The sequence below is a fragment of the Fulmarus glacialis genome, unplaced genomic scaffold (genome assembly GCF_000690835.1).
Source record: "Fulmarus glacialis isolate BGI_N327 unplaced genomic scaffold, ASM69083v1 scaffold485, whole genome shotgun sequence".
Classification (NCBI taxonomy): Eukaryota; Metazoa; Chordata; class Aves; order Procellariiformes; family Procellariidae; genus Fulmarus; species Fulmarus glacialis.
Genome location: NW_009212110.1, coordinates 33,418 through 50,422, shown reverse-complemented (window position 1 = coordinate 50,422; position 17,005 = coordinate 33,418). Strand labels below are relative to the sequence as shown.

Sequence of the window (17,005 nt, the reverse complement as noted above, 5' to 3'; positions counted from 1 at the left end):
CTTCACCCCACTGTCAGAGGGCGGCCAGAACTATGGAGTCCTGGCTTCCTCTCAGCTCCTTCCACTAATTCAAAAATCCCAACAGAAAGCCAGAAGAAGCAAGGAAAAAGGATGGGATTTGTGTACAATAGGGGCTTACTCCAGAGAACTGTAGTTGTACCTAAGTTATTTTTTGTGGGCTGGGAAGGATTAGGTACTCTTGACAAATATCGGAGCAGAACTACCAAAACAAGCATCCGTTTTGGATCGTATTCAAGAGAGAAAAGAGCTAAAGGAGGCAAGTGGATTTTTCATTTGCCCTAAACATGTTCTAAAGAGAAAGAAATAATATTTGTTTTGTCTTCTGCTTGTCTTCTGTACAGCCATTGAAAGCAACAAGGAGTCTTTCTTTAAAATTGCCTTGGACTGGGCTGAAATCTCTGAGACATGTAGGACTTCAACCACACACTGGGTCAGGATGATTATGAACAGTAATACGCTTTACAGGAATCACATTTGCACCATGACAAACAGAGTCCTCTGGTATCAGATAGTTTTTTCCAAAGGTTTGGAGAAATAGTTTCTGACATCCCACAGAGAGTGGCCAAACTTTCTGATCAGATAAAATATGACATCTTCTTCCCTAAACATAAGCAGTCGGGTTTCACCGTTGGCTCACACACTATAGGACAGAGCTAACGCCAGAAGGGTGGTCCCACTAGCAGCCATGCTCCTGGCAATTTAAGTCCTGGCTGAAAATTACATTACCCTTAAATTCATGCAGGGTTAATTTTCAGCTTGATCCGAGAACTTTGTGATTGCCAGAGTCAACACAAAGAAAGAGGTGGCATCCTGCAGACAGGTCAGGGAGAGAGAAGAAAATTGCCCTTTTCCCTAACAGTTAAGTCAAAGATTAGCTTACAGCAATCGTGAAACTACAGGTTGAGGCACAACACAGACAAACTTATGGTCCGAAAGTCCACATCCCTCTCAACACACAGCATGGAGGTGCCAGCAGAACCATCGTCAGGGTGTAATTTGAAGGAGACGATCAGGCTTATATCTTAAAAATCGGGAAGGCTCTGAGGATGGCCTCATAGCGCAAAAACGGGGCAATAGAGAATCTGCCCTACACCTCTATAAACTTTAGAAAAATAAAATTATGTACAAAGTGAATAGCCGTAAGATTCTTTTGCCATATTTTCAGCATATCACATTCATTCTCTTTTTCTGTATCAGTGAGAAAGAAGCAACCACCTCAAGCACTTCTAGAGCTATACAGAGCGATCCTCTTATAGATAAGATCATTCCTAGGAGAGAAGGAATGCTGATCTGTGCATTAGAGGCTGAATAGAGATGACAACCATATGTCACTTGGCAGAAGTCGGGCGTTTGTTTGTTGCTTTTTCAGTATCCCAAATGTAATGAATTATAAAATAGAGCCTAAATTAATAGTCAAGGAGGACTTTATCAGGTCCCCACACTTAGGAGATGCTCATCTGGGAGAATCCCTTTCAACTCATAGACTGTTTGACTTGATCAAAGGTTCTTGCTTTTCAATAGACTTCTATATAATACTTAGACTCAAGAGCTTCACGAAACAAGAGCCACGCTGCCTCCCAGAGAAAATTTGAATCCCAGTGAGATGTCACTCTCATCTTGAAGGCAGAAGGTCCAACTGTTTGGAAAGCAGGAACTTTTGAATATTAATACACTCATACAATAATGAATGATAGGACTGCCAGTCTGTACTCTTTAGCAACTTGGTACCATCTAGATTGATATTTGAAAGGTCTTTAACTGCAACAGAATGTACATATTTGATGCTTAATGACATTAGAACAATTAGACAAGTCCATTATCTCTGCTGGGGACAGAAGGGTTTAAATGGTGCTAACCCAACTTCTGGAGAAAGGGTAAGACAGTGCCACAGACAAAGCTTTTATACTTTTGAGTGAGCGCTATACTCAAGAAGTCCAGCATTCGCTGACTATATGAGACACTGGATTCATCCAAAGAGTGTGCTGAATTTCATGAATAAGAAATCTTCCTAATTATCTGCTTGGTAAAAAACTTTTCTTTGACAGACTGAGTCCTGCATTCCCATAAGGCTGGCTAAATAAGACTTACCGTGTGCATACAGCTGAACGTCACGAAAGGAGGAAAATATCATAGGTCAGAGAGATAACTCTCACTTTCAGTATCTTTACATAAAACCACATTTCCCATGGCAAACTAAAAGCAGGGAGTAGGTACAAATCAACACAAAGAAACAATTCCACCTTAAAGATCTTCTACTACTAACTGCTCAAACTTGAAAGGCTATATAAGCATACCATCCCTATCTTACAAACCAAAGAAACTTGAAACTGGAACCTTGTGCTTTAGGTTTTCTTCAAATCAAGAAAGGTGTTAGAGATGTGATGAGTTTTGCAAAGTTCCTGAATGGAGATTAGCATTAAGCAACCATAAAAATACATAGGTAAATCAACTTCTCCAAGTCTGGGGTATGCAAAGTCTTCAGAGAAGACTGCTATCTTTTCTGTGGATAAAGTGATGCTCTCACCTTTGGCAAATTATTACAGAAGAACCATTTGGAAATTCTACTGAGCCAAGCTTAGTTAAAGGCTTAGGTATGTTTACACCAAGCACTGCAGTGCCACATAGGTGCCTGAGGTAGTTGTGAATGACTTGGGTATCTACACAGCACAGTGTCAAGCGGAGATATTAGCTCACATCCCAGAAGGAATACAGCCACATTAGCGTGGCTTTGTGCCCGGGCTAATTAGGTGATGTTTCCCCAGTTGCCAGAAATCAAAGAGTGAATCATACATCTGCCAGCATCCAACCTTCATTTGAAAGCACAGACTGGAACTATTTTGAACCTCTGTTATGGAGAAAGCAAGGTGAATATAAAGACATAATGTCATAATTTTACTTTGTTTTAAAGCCAGAAGGAATCATAAATTCATCTGATCTGACCTGTTTATCACAACTACTACACTTCATCCACATGCCATTGTGTCCAGCATATGAACCTCAGCCAGCCTAAAGCACTGAAGTCCTTTAGAGACTGACCTATTGTACGTGTGCCACAGGCAGAGCCCAACCATACGCTGTCAAAGCCAAGACTACAGCCATGGCAGATGTAGTAGCCCACATTATTTCAGCAGAAATCCATTCCTCATACTGCTCTGGAAGGTGAAGAATCCTATAGTCCTGGCCATTAGTTCCCCAGCTCTGGCAATCAGGATGAATCCCAACATGTGAGCAAGACACATGAACCGATTATTTAGAAATAGGATTCTCTGCTATATCAAAACAACCAGCCCGTTACAAAGAAGCCAGCCTCTGGTGATGGCCGATCTCTGACAAGTCAAAGGAAAAAGAACAAAAAAAGACCTAAAACTAACCACTGGTGGGATAGGGAGAAAGCCTCCTTCCTGACCCCTAGGAGCAAACCACGATGGCCCTGAAGCATGATTTGAAGATGGTCATTGTCTTAATGCAGAGCTGCAAGTATTTCAAGGATGGTGCAGACAAGTTTCTCTGAACACAACTATAAAGGAAGGAGTTGAAAAGGGAGGCTCATAAATCATAAGTATAGGCCACCACACTTGACACACAGACATAGAATTTCTGCTCAAGACTTGAATCAAGCGCCTCTTTTGAAATGATAAATTATCTCATCTTAAAGACTTGAAAGGATGGTGATGGAAAAAGACTCCAACGTTTAATTACATTGAGAGCTGTGAAACTATTTTATTCCAGGGTGGAACTTTTCAAACTTCAGCTTCCAGCTACTGGAACTTGTTATGGCTTACCAGTGGTTGGGTTGTCAACCTCACTATAAGGTATCTGCTCCTTACATAAGCACCTGTAAAGATTACTTGATCGTAGTGTTATGTCTCTTCAACTAGTTGAACGTGTTTATTCACAGCACCAAGCCAGTTTTCTAGGCTCTATATCCTTTTTCTGTCCCTCCCCAGCAATATCTCTGTGTAATTCCTGGTATGTCAACACACAAACTACACAAAATGTTCTGAGATTTTACTGACTCTGCATACAGAAAATAACTGTCATACTCCTGACTAAGGCTTCCCTTTTCATATAGGTAGGAGTTGCAATAGCCATTTTTGTCTTTGCATCGTACTCTGGGCTCACCGGAAGACACTTATCCACAATAGCCCCTGGATCCTTCTCAGAGTTACTGTTTCCCAGGATGGTATCACATTGTGAAGGTATCATCATCTGCATTTTTTGTTCCCAGATGTAGTAACAAGTGGCATAATTATGATAGCTGTTAAAATATTGAAATGAGTTACTGTGTGTAGTATTTCTGGGAAATGGTAGAAAGGATGATGTTTATTGAAACTATATAAACACGTAAAATGTTTTCTCAACACAGTTTCCCATTTATGTTTGCACAGATGTGTGTAATGTCATCACGAAGCCTCTTCCAAGAAAGATAAATTAAATCAAAAGGCAAATAGCTAGAATGCTCTGCTGCTGCCTCTACACACCATCTCTTACCTCTTTTTGTTCCCTTTTTCTAATCATAAAAGATATTCACTGCCATTGAAAAACATAAAAAACAAGCAAAAATTTTTATGAAGGATAAAGGTCCTCAGCACAAATAAAACGACCAGCTCTAAAGCTGCGAAGAAATATGCTTTAATTTAAGAGACAAAAGGTAGCATTACAGAAGAAATTGTCATAATCAAAGTTGAAAAAAAAAAAATTCTATTGTCTACTGTGCCTCTCTGTGGGAATTTTCCCAGCACAGACAGCTGTAAAGGAGGAGGGGTATTGTGAGTTTCTGTACTCTCATTCTCTCTCTTCCTCTCTTTCTCTGTCAATAAATGTCTGCAATAATATTCTTGAGCTCCAGTGTGATTTCAAGGTTCATCTCTTCCATGCAGCTCAAACACTAATTATCCCAGCTGTAATTAGTAAGATAATTAAATACTGGCTCACTCATCACTCTACCTTGTGTCGGGTCGTGATTCTCCCAGAAGACCTTGAGCAGTTTCTCAAAGCTGATGTTTTCTGGCTGATATACTACTCGTACAGTCTCTGTGTGGCCAGTTTTACCTTAAAAGACAAAATAAATTCAGATGTTATTAGTGAGAATTAACTAGTGCATATCTAGTTTTTTATATCTGAGCTTCAAAGCACAATCCATTGTTTTCCTTTTTTTCTTTTCCTAAAGGTGTTTTGATTTACCATCATTTATACTTAAGCCTTTTTACACAATATTTTATATACATGCCAACTCTAAGATGTCTGCTACTTTGGACAAGGCTATTATGAAATAAACTATCCAGAGAGGCAATAAGGTAAGACAGTGATATTATTACAGTAGTTTGTCAGCTTACAAGAAAAAAAATTAATAGTTCTTAAATATTTGTAACTGACAACTAGTAAAATATTTTAAAATATTCTAAATACAACATTAAAATATGAAAACTTATATGTCTAAGTTGTCTTGACAGTATGTAACTTCGTTTCCGTGAGATAAGATATGGATAAAATAATTGATTATGAAAACAAATTTCAAGGGCATGTTTACACAAGATCACACAAATAATTTCAAACTATTTCACATCATCCAAATCACTGCTGCCAACGGGCTTCAAAAAGAGTCAAAGAGAGCCTGACTGAACTTCATGACAGCAGATGAAGTTCAAAGAAGATTAGCAGGTGTTACGGCACATTAAAACATATTATTCCTATTTTTCAGTTACATTATGAGCATGATTTTTTTCATTCCTTATGTGTCTAATCACTCACTATATTATTGAAAGATCCAGCTTCACAAAATGTGAACAATCTGGCCACGTAATTCACTTCAATTGTAACTAATAGATTGATGAGTGCTCAGACATCTCAGGGTGAAAGTCCATTGCACTGAGTGCTATGCAAGCATTTTATATTTTATAAATATTATATATTTATAAATGTAGGCATATTTGTTGTCATAATATATGCATGAACGGGGAAAAAACTTATCCTATTCTTCAGTTAAATCATAATAAGTAAATACTAAACAAGACTAAACTGGACAGCCAGATCTGCCTTTTGGCGAGGACATAATAAGCTCCTTGATCACACTAGGACAGGTTTTTGTTTCATTTATACCAGCATAAACTTCAGATTTACTCAACTGACTTCAACAGAATTGTTGAATTTCATGCAATGCAACAACCAGCTGAATCTGGCCCAGTGATGGGTTCTGAATTAGCTGTCACCAAACAAGAAAAATCAGAGTCTATGAGTAACTGAGGAGTGTTCAGCAGAAACACCAATTCAGTACCAAGAGAAACTTTAATTAAAAAACAAAGTAGAAAGAAATAAAAAGGATGCTAGGATATTTAAAAGAGACATAACAGGGAAACGTATGACAGCATTATATCAGTTAATGGGGCACCTGAAATGAAGAAAACCTAAACGAGGCACAGAGAGGTGGGCTAGCTATTAAGAGGGATTTAAAAGACTGGGATTAAATTTAGTCTAGAATGCAGAGGAGTAAAAGGGGACACATCTGGGATATCTGTAATGGAAATTCTGATAAAATCAAATTGGTTCCTATTTAGTGTGCTTCACAATACAACAAAGATACGCTCAGTGAGATTAAAAGACAAAAATGTGCAAGTTTTATGTAACCTGCAGCTAAAGCCATGTCATCCTGTCCACCAGGATACTGTCCAGGCAAATGATGGCCCAATTCCTCTTTCACGTGCACTACGCCTATTGAAGTCCATAGAAGCAACTCATTATCTGAAGTCAAATTCTGATGGTAGGTTAGCAGAAAGGGATCATACATTTAGTAGAATAAAAATACAAGTCACAGATAATTGGCTTAATAATAAAGTGAAAAGGTCTTTCTATATTATGGCATGAACTGATGGCCATCTTAGGTCAGGGATAGAATTTATTCCAAATTTCACGGTTTAATATAGACTATCAGTGAAAATAATGGTTTTTGCCTTAGCTGAAGCCCAGGTCGGGAATTTTATTGTTGCTTGAGATAAAGGAGAACAAATGGACAGTGGTTTGTCCAGGTCTCGCAAGCCTACATCGTATAACTAAAAAGAGATTAAGGAGTGGCTTCTGACTTTAATTCTTTTATTTTTAAGACAATGTGAACCTTATGAAAAGTTCTTATCACTCAGAAGCAAATTGCTTGTCTAAGATGACTAGGTTTAGATCACAAGAGAGCTTCTTAAAGAACTTCAAAACAACAGAGGCATTACCTTTCCTCTCAAATGAAGCAGCAATTACATCTTGTCAACACTGTCTACTCTGACTAATCCAGAAGTTCAAAGAATCAGCTTTCTTCTTTTCCTCTGAATACGGAAGTAATGGTGCTACTCTGAGAACTATAGCCTGACCTTGAGGAAAAAATCCTCAGATGCGTGGCTAACAGAGTGTTAGAACCTAGAGCATATTTAAAATCAATATTTATCCTCCCAGGAAAAGCAAGGAGGTAATGCTGCTGGTCCTATCAGATTCACCTCTAATTTTCCTCAAAGCTTTTCTACAGTCTAGTGGATTTTCTTTCAGAATAAGGTATGGTTATTTCTACTAAGAACAATCTTAGTCATTTGTGGCGAGCACTCCTACTTCCCAACAATTTTAGTGGAAACTCTACCAATCACCTGGGTACACATGAGCAAACAGACAGGTAAAAGGCTCCATGTGGGACAGATTAACCACAAGATTTCCTAGAAGAAGCACAGAGAGAAAATGGTACCAAGGGACAGGAAAAGAAAAAGAGCAATCTCTCCGCAGGTGCAACATGCCCCACGAGAAGGAATCAAAAGATAGCACGAGGTTACCCTAGGTAGCGTGTAGAAACTACCAGCTCATCGGTGCTGAACGTGACTCAGCTGCAGCCCAAGTGGCAAAAGGAAACTTAAAGTGGGTTCTCCCTGTGATCTTATTTCACTTTTTGTGTTAGGCTTAAGTTCGACTATGAAAACAGAATAACCACATTTCAGTTTGGGTTTCACACATTTGGTACAGTACAGTGCCAAAAGAACAGAGCAGGCATCAAACCAGCTAACCACTCCTCTGTATTGTAAAAAAAAATCATTGAAATATTTCTAATCAAATCTTTTTTGTAAGATTTCTTAAAATGGAGAGGCAGGAATCAAAGAGAAACAATAAACCTACTTTTCTCAAAAAAGCTGCATGTCTCTTAACGAGAAATTTAACAGGCTAACACTGAACAGCTGAAATGATTTAAAATGATCAGCAAGAGATGCTATCCTTTCAGTGATATTCAGCTCTTCACCTTAGTGCCTCTTTCAGAATTTCTCATGAAAGGTTCATTTATATTAAGTCAGAGAGTCATGGTATCCTCAGTTCACCTATTGCTTTTAATTAGCTGATTTTTAATATTCCACAGCAAAAGCATGCTTCACTTTAAGTTCCAAAAGTTTTAACAAGTATGAACGTTTCTAGAAGCCTTCTCCCAAAAAAGAGCTCAAAGTTTGAACCATGTTTTTTAAATAATTTATTGAATCACTAAATATAATTTCATTTGCTGTTAACTGCGCAAATAGAAATCCTTTATTTATAGGTGCGATTATCATATTTCCAGTTATGGTGCTCAGTTCTCCTTCAGCGTTAGAAAGAGCTTAGCCATTGAAGAACCTCGCTGCAGACGATAAGACTTTATTACACCATGGCAGAGAGGGCTGTGTGCCAACAACAGATTGTCTGTTTATCCTATATCCATTTCCCACTTAGAAAACATAGCCACTCTCAGAGGATTAGCTACAGTGAGCTCTTTCAGTGGGGATTCAAACTCTGGCAAAAACGTTCCTGTAAAAAGCAATAGAAAAAGACATCTGAGTGACACCTCAGTGCTCCTTTTCAATTTTTTGCTTCCTAATAGTGTTTAGATTTTCACCTTCTTAATCATCTCCCAGGTGAGTGCCCAAGCCGACGGATTATAGAAGCGAACTCCTTCTTTTTAACTTGCCGTATCCAGTAAGCATTTAATTATTTCCGTCAAAGTGCAACAACTTCAAAGGGCGGGCGTGAGAGCACCTCACCTGTGAATACCCGGCCACCCAGCAGCTTCGGCGCTGCTACATGACACGTGGGCTTCATCTCCGGGTAGTCCAGCCCTGGGTGAATTAAGTTATAAAATTGAAGCAACGCCAAAATGGTTCCCTCCTGCCCCACTTCTTCAATAAAAAGGGACTTGCCTCTCTTTACCCACTGAAATAAAGGGCCTAAATTCAGTAAATGACTAAATATAATTTAAAGAAATAGGTGGCAGATCTTCAGCTGATGCACATTTCAGAGCTTATTGATTTTGGAGCTAAAACAATTTGCACTGGCTAAAGCCTAGGCCCTAGTGAATATGCAAAGTATTACATGAAAAAGTAGTAGGTCTTTTGAGCATCTGTTTCTCCAAACTAGCCTGGGAATTTTTATTATGTTGTAGTTACGGCTAATAAAATTTCCAGCTTCTTCCTAAAATAGCAACGAGTTAAATAAACAAACAACGGCTTCATCACTAACACACTGAGAACCCAAACTTTGGGGATCTACTTAACTTTCACTTTTTTACATTTAAAGTAACGATGACGTAAAGAATGGAAATAATCACAGACTGATAGACTTTTAAGAAGGGTCATTATGATAATTTTATTTGACTTCCTGCCTAACACAGACGAGAGATTTCACTGGAGCAGGCCCATATTTCATACTTAGAAAAGTAACAGCTCTTGACCCAAAGAACCCAACGGACAGAAAATCCACCAGAAGTCAAGGTAACTACATCGAGAGGTTAATACCTCTCACCTTTGAAACAAGCAAAGAAGAAAAACAAAGACAACAGACATTTTATTTGTTACCTGAGTTTATTTATTTAAAGGTCTTTCTGCACAGACAAAGACTACTAGGAAGTCATCCCTTACCTCTTCTTTCTGAATATTTAAGTGAATTGATCTTTCTAATTAATCTTTTGGACACTTTTATAACTTCTTGAGAAGAATAAGAATGTAATAAGAATGTACTAGTTCAGACCTCCAGCCCTTCTTTGGCCACGGCCATAAGCAGATAGCCAGGGAAGGGCTGAAAAAGCCTATGTGATATATCTACCACACTGCACATGAAGGACCAACTGCCTTTATCTGAACTTGGCTCCCACTGGCTTCTTCTGAGAGCCCCTTGTTGTTCTGCTTGGAGAGATGGTGAGCAGCCCCTATCTACACATTCAGCTCCTGCAACTCATGGTTTCCTGACCACTTTTCAGTTTTTCAGGGTGATTTTCCCACTGTTCGGAAGAGACTGTAGAGTAAATCAGGTATACAATGGCACAAACATGTGGCTACTATTTTTTTACCTTCTTCTTTATATCTCAAATAACTTTAATGACTTTGTTAGCATTGAACTAGGAGATAATCTTTGGTTTATTATCCACTGTGAATTTCTGCTTTACAAAATATAACGCTTTACCTTCTCAGTGTGATCCACGCTCTTTTATACAGTTGTACTAAAATATGTCAATCTTATACAGCAAGAAGCCAATTTATCACTATGGGCCAGCCACTCCTGCAGTTGTTAATCAAAATAAAACTTTCCCTAAATTCTAGAAACTTCTGCCTGGACCACAGGAAACCATGCCTCCTCTCGTGCCTACAGAAAGTAGCACATACAGCAGCTACAAAGTGGTGCTTACATCTAAAGAGAGAATTTTCTTAAATTTTATTCATTTGTTTTAGCAGAGGACAGATTAATTACACAGTAAATGAAAATTTTAAAAGATAAGAAAATTTGCTAATAGAACAATGAACTGCTATAAAATGCATTTTTGGTGACTGTTACAATCACTTAGTTTTTTACCCCGTCAAATCAAAATTAAGAGAATAAAGGTCACAGTGAAAAACAGGGTACAAAATGCTGTTACTGATAATTTTTTTCACAGAAATTCGGTCCTATTTTTCAGTAAAACTAGTTGAATGAATTTAAAATAAAGGAGATTGTCAGTTTGAACAAAGAATATTGCTTTTTTCTAAAAATCTGCAAAACAAAACTACTAAATGAACTTGTTTCTTATTTGCAAGTATTTAAAATTTAAATATATATAGCTACAAAAAGTTTTTATTTTTGTTTGCTAAAATCCCATGTATTCTTTAGCAGCCAATTTTTTTCTGATAAGAAGACACTGAACAGAATATCTGAAAGCACGACCACTACTACTGACACTTTTTCTACTTATTCTAAAATAGCTGTACATTGAAGAATCCATAAAAGGAAAGAAAACCAATTATATAGCCTATAGGACAACAAGAGACACTGTCCTTATAGGTTATGTCTTCTATAGGCTGAATGTCCACACTGCAAACACTTCAGGAGGGATTACTTTAGACTCCCTCTGGACTGACTGCTTTTCACAGTTGGAGTGCACTAAGTGTGCTCCTAGAGAGCATATTCTGATTTATTTCATTCAAAAGGAATCTCAGATTCAAAAACAATTCCAGTGATTTCTTGCAGATGTCGGTGGAAAGCTTCTTTACCATTTTTATTGGGAGAAATGTCTACATCCTAGGGAAATCAGTCTGCTTGCAACACAGGATATGGTATATCCCTCTTGAGTTGTGTTGCTTTGCTAGCCAGGGTACTGCAAACGTCACAGAACTGGATGAACCACATCATCTTAAGGATTAGTCTGACATTGCTCCTGGACAACACAACTGAATATCTCATGTGGCATTCAACTGAAGAAAAAATGTTGAAGATAGGCATATAATTAATGCCAGTCAACATGGTTGTATGGAATATAAGTCTTGTCAGCCGAACTCGATTTCATTCTCTCATGAAATTACAAGTCTAGTTGTAATAAATGTAGGATGTAATAGCACGGATGTAATAGACTTAGACTTTATTAATGCTTTTGACTTATTACTTCATGACAGTCTGATTAAAGAATTAGCACTATACAATATCAATAGTGCACATGTTAAATGGATTAAGAATTGTCTAAATGACAGTTCAAAAAAAATTGTCTAAAGGGAACAAGCATTGAATGGCAGCATTTTTATCTGTCCTCTGCAGGGATTGGTACAAAGTCTGTTGCTGTTAAAGTCTTTCATCAGTAATTTTAAAGAAGTAAAAGCCTCAACTTCCAGAATCTGTGGATAACTCAGATGAGAAGGCTGATAGGATGGTCTTATAAAGCGATTACTGCTGCGCTGGGCCCATTCAATCAAAAATGTATTAAAAACAGTCATACGTAAAATCTCTACTTAAGGGAACAAGTGACACACACCATACCTGCAAATAGGGAACAATCTTTGAGGAAAGTGCAAGGGTGGCAATAGACAAGCAAGTAAATACAGAATTTCATTGCAATATTGCAATAAAAGGGAAGAGTGACTGAATTGGGGTGCCTAAGTAAGGAAGAGGTTGGTAGGAACAGCACTGGAGAGATCAATCCTGACATTAAGTCAGATCCTCAAAAATAGTTTCAGTGACAGCCACAAAGAGCATGATATGTTTAGCTTTTCAAAAAGAAAACCTAGAGGTTTTTAATTAAAGCATATAAGCATCTTCTCAGCAAGAGAATGACTAAGTGCAAAAGGGGTCTTTGAACAAGCAATGAAAAGGCGTATCAAGAGCCAGTGGTAGGAATGGAAACCAGGGAAATTCAAATGGAAAAGTAGGCACATATTTAAAATACTGAAGATGGTTATCTGCTACAAAACACTACACTGCTCAATTACACTGTTGGATCAGTTGGTGCTCCTATAAACCTATGTTCTATAAACCAAGGGAAGTGGTCGATTCTTCATCTCCTCATGTTTTCAAATCAAATCAGACTTCCTTCGGGGAGAGACACTTCAGACAAATACCAGTTAAACTTAGAGGAAAAAGTTATAGGGCTTAATAAAATAGTAACTGGATGAAATGTAATGACCTATATATAAAAGATGTCAAATTAAATAATGCAGTGAGCCCTTACCAGCCTTAAATGCTGTGAATATATAAATGAACTGCCCCTCTTTTTCCTTTGTTCACTTAGCTTTAACAAAGCCTTTCTATCCCAAACTATCTGTACAAAGAGTTGGGACTTTTGTATTATCTTCTTCTCACCATGGTTGATGAGGTAGACTCTAACCTAACTACAATTTCTATATGATCTTTATATAGGTGAGTTAAAATCTTTCAGCTACAGTGTTGGGAACAGAAAGACACCATATTGCCACATTTACAAAGTTCTCATTTAAAAGCCCAAATTTAACTCTAAACTTACACATCAGATGGACAGAGCCTTTACATTATATTTACTGACAAACCAGTTATACTTGGCACCAAGGAAATGCAATGCCAAGCTTGCAACATCTAGCCTGTGTGAATCTGAACACTAGATTAGGTGAATATAGAACAAAACAAGTAGTCATGCAAGTAAGAAATGCTAGCTTTAGGTTAGGACACATATTACAAAGTTAATTAATAAAATGAAGGATTAAATACGGAAGGAGTAATTGGAATCACAGAACCTTAGCCTCATAACTAACAGCAATCTTGTATTACTGACAGCATCTTACATTGCCATGGAACCAAAGTATCTATTGGATACTTTGGATTGAGTGAATTTAGTTTCCTCAGAAGAAAAAAATGTTGTCATTCAGAACTTAAGTCCTTGTTTTCCATAGTCCTACTCATTCACTTCCCCTTGAATTAATTCCTTATCTGACATATTTGTGCCTATTAGGTCAGATAAGAAAATGTCTATTAAGGAACATAAGAAGGCTACTGTAACAAAGCTGTGAGAAACTGAAATACATAAAAGACTGTCTTTTATTCATATATATGCTCTTTTATAAATTATAAACAGCCTTAATAGATTCTATGATACTATGATTCATTGCTTAGCATTAGGTATACATGTCATTCTTGAAAAACATAAAAAAGGAGTATAGAAATAGAAGAGAATTGGGGACAGAACACAGCAGTGTAAGACCTTGGGGCGTCCGACTTAAAGTCATTGCCCTTTGCTTAGGGGATAAGACCCGTACCGAACTGCAACTCAAACTTCGGCCACTGTTAAAGCACAGGAGTCATTATCCCACCACATTACATTCCACACAGTTTTAGCCTACTTCTAGTATCATCAATTTCTGCTGTCATGCAGTTACGAATTTAGTAGCTCATAAGATTGTTTCATTGCAAAGCTCCTTTGAAAAATTAAATTAATGAAATTATGTTGACATTTTTTATCATAACAGATAAACACAGTGAATAAAGATCTGCCCAGAAAATATATCCTGTTATCCACGGGCATGAAAAACTTTGAGGATAAAAGATTAATACTATGTCACAGTTGCACCATGCCTTTGTCCTAAAGACTTCAAAGTACTTTCTAAATTTGGATTCCATTATCCCCATTTTGCAGAGCATAACCCACTATTACATTGTGTTCTTCATAATTAATTTTCCATATATGCAACATAATTTCGCTAAATACTACAAGCCCTGGGCTGACAGCATTTCTGTTGTTTTAAAACCCAAATGCAAAACCTTACCTAATATAAATATTTAGTGTGGAGCTAAGGGAAACAATAGTATCATGCTTAGATAACAAAAAATTCAGTTATGATATGATGTGTGGAATATATATGGTGATGCAATTTTGACTTCAGATAAGAATTTCAAAAGGTAATAATTTGGCTATACTACCTACCATTTAAAAAAAAAAAATCTTTTCTAACAAGCTCAATAAATAGGATGCTATCTTCAGCTGCATGAAATTAAGACACTAATTCAGTTGTGCCATGAAGGCAGGTAGTTTATTTGAGATGGCTTAGGACAAATTGTCTGGACTCTAGCTCCTGCTCCAGAAGGCAGCAGGTCTCCTACACGCCCAGTGACAATTTGTCAGCCCTGCGTGGATATCTCAGATACAGCATCTAAACGTCTGTCCCTTTAAGCAACTAAACCATTCCTTTCATCTCCATTTATTTTATTGTAAAATCCCCTGACACAAACTGCAGCCCTCTGGCTCAGTTTTGGTCCAGACACAGATCTGCTATCTCATCTTGAGCAAGTATCCTAATGTCTTCCTCAGGATTTTGCATGTAAGATATGTGAAGTTGTCTCCAGATACAACCCATTGCCATGCATGAGGTGGCAGACTGTGATCATTTCAGAAATGGAATTGTATATAATGATTGAATCCTGACTGAATTATAAAAATGCTACCTCAGTGCGGCCTTGGTGGATGCGAAGTCAGACAATGGCTTTAGGACTTGTGTCATGTCCTTCTCTTGCCAAAGACAACATAGAGTCATAACACAAACAGCTTCCAAAGTGAAGTACCCTAGGACAAGATGACTGCAAAATGAGGAAAGATGGTTGAAACATTGAAATTTTCCTTAAAGAGCAGTGAATAAACCAAATGTTAATACAATCCCCAAAAAGCTCTGAGAGACAGAGAAACAAAAGACAAGTCTTTGAAGAGCAGGACCCTTCTGACCGCTGCATCTGCCAGGAATAGAGGAAGCTGCTTGCAGAGAGCAAAGAATGACTCGAGAGCAATTTTCCAGAGCCTGTCCTAGCAGCACAGACCATTTGAGTGGGTGCAAGAACCTAAAAATCCACTGAATCACAAGTTCACAAATGGTTAGGAAGCTGAGACCATTATTTCTAGATTGTATTTCAGTTTGCCTGAATATTTACACTTCTCATAGCTCCTAAAGCAAACAAAAAAAAAAAAATTGTGTTTGAAAAAGTCGAAGAATAAAAGTGTTCACTAGCCTGAGTATTGCTGTCTCATATAAAGCTTTACTTGTTTGCTTCAACTGTGACTTCTTCCTGAGAAGGCAAATGGAAAGCAAGAATTCCCTTTTGGTTGGAAAGGGAGTGATGTTCCAGGACAACTGTGAGCGGGTTCAAGAGTAAGGAGCGACAGAGACCCAAGTCTCCAGAAAAAGTCTTAATGGGAGATTTGTTCACAAAAATGGCTGTAACATCCCAAACCAAAGCAGTATTGGGGCTGTGCTCTGGTACAGAAAAAGCATAGATGGAAAAGTGAAGAATATATATATATAAATAAAATGCCTGGACTCAGTACTGAAATCTAGCTTCAATCTATAAAGGGAATATTTTTTTAATGTCAATTTAGCAGAAAATATGATCGATTTTTTCCGTAAAAGTTTACAGCTTTTAGCTGCAAAGCCTCTCTGCTACAGTTATGCAACACACAGAATTTCCTTAAATAAATGGGCATAATGGAAGGCAAAGAATAACAGAAATGTGAAGAATATGCTGTGCATTGAGAACAGCTTTGAAAAGGGATAAATGGAGGTAAATATAACATGTAGGGACATCTATTTATAGCAAGCTCAATGTAAGGACTTGGAAAATGTTAAATAATCTGGAATATAAAAAGAAGAAACGAGAGTAATATATTCTAATATCTGTTCTTTTCCACTAGAATAACAAAAAACATAGTTTTATCCTGTTCTCTCTAGAGTGATTTCAGCAAGAGGTTACTACTCTGAGGAGATCTCTGAATGCAAGGTTAGATTTCCGAAATATGCCAATTCTCACTCTTTGTCAATCTGAACACCAGCTTGGAAGAAAACTGTACATATCTTAACATCTGAGAATCGTAGGCTTGAACACAAAAAAAGGGATAGATTGCTATATTTGTACTCTGAAAGCTTCTCTTTCATATTTAACTTTTATTAAACTAATCTGGCAGTTATATGATACACATAAATATGATTAGGATCATGAATTTCCCTCATGATTCCCAAAAACAAATATGCAAAAAGCAGTACAGGCAACCTGGTTTCACCAGAGACCTCTCACAGACGTCAAACTGAAGAGACAGCAACAAAGCAGAGAACTTCACGACGACAGACAGACATTCAGAGGGCTTCCAGCAAAAAGAGTAGTAGGATGAAAATTCAGAAGTAATTTATACTAGACTGTCATGGTTTAACCCGGCAGGCAGCCAAACCCCACGCAGCCACTCGCTCTCTTCCCGCTCCCCCCC

The 17,005-nt window shown here is 37.7% G+C and overlaps 1 protein-coding gene across 1 annotated transcript in view; it reads right to left on the bottom strand.

Moving 5' to 3' along the window:
* Nucleotides 1–17,005, bottom strand: part of MSRA (methionine sulfoxide reductase A) — a 74,459-nt gene that overhangs the window by 34,566 nt on the left and 22,888 nt on the right. Inside the window, exon 2 of the mRNA XM_009577742.1 lies at nt 4,969–5,073. Coding sequence (XP_009576037.1) covers nt 4,969–5,073 — 105 coding nt within the window. The remainder of the gene's footprint in view (nt 1–4,968; nt 5,074–17,005) is intronic.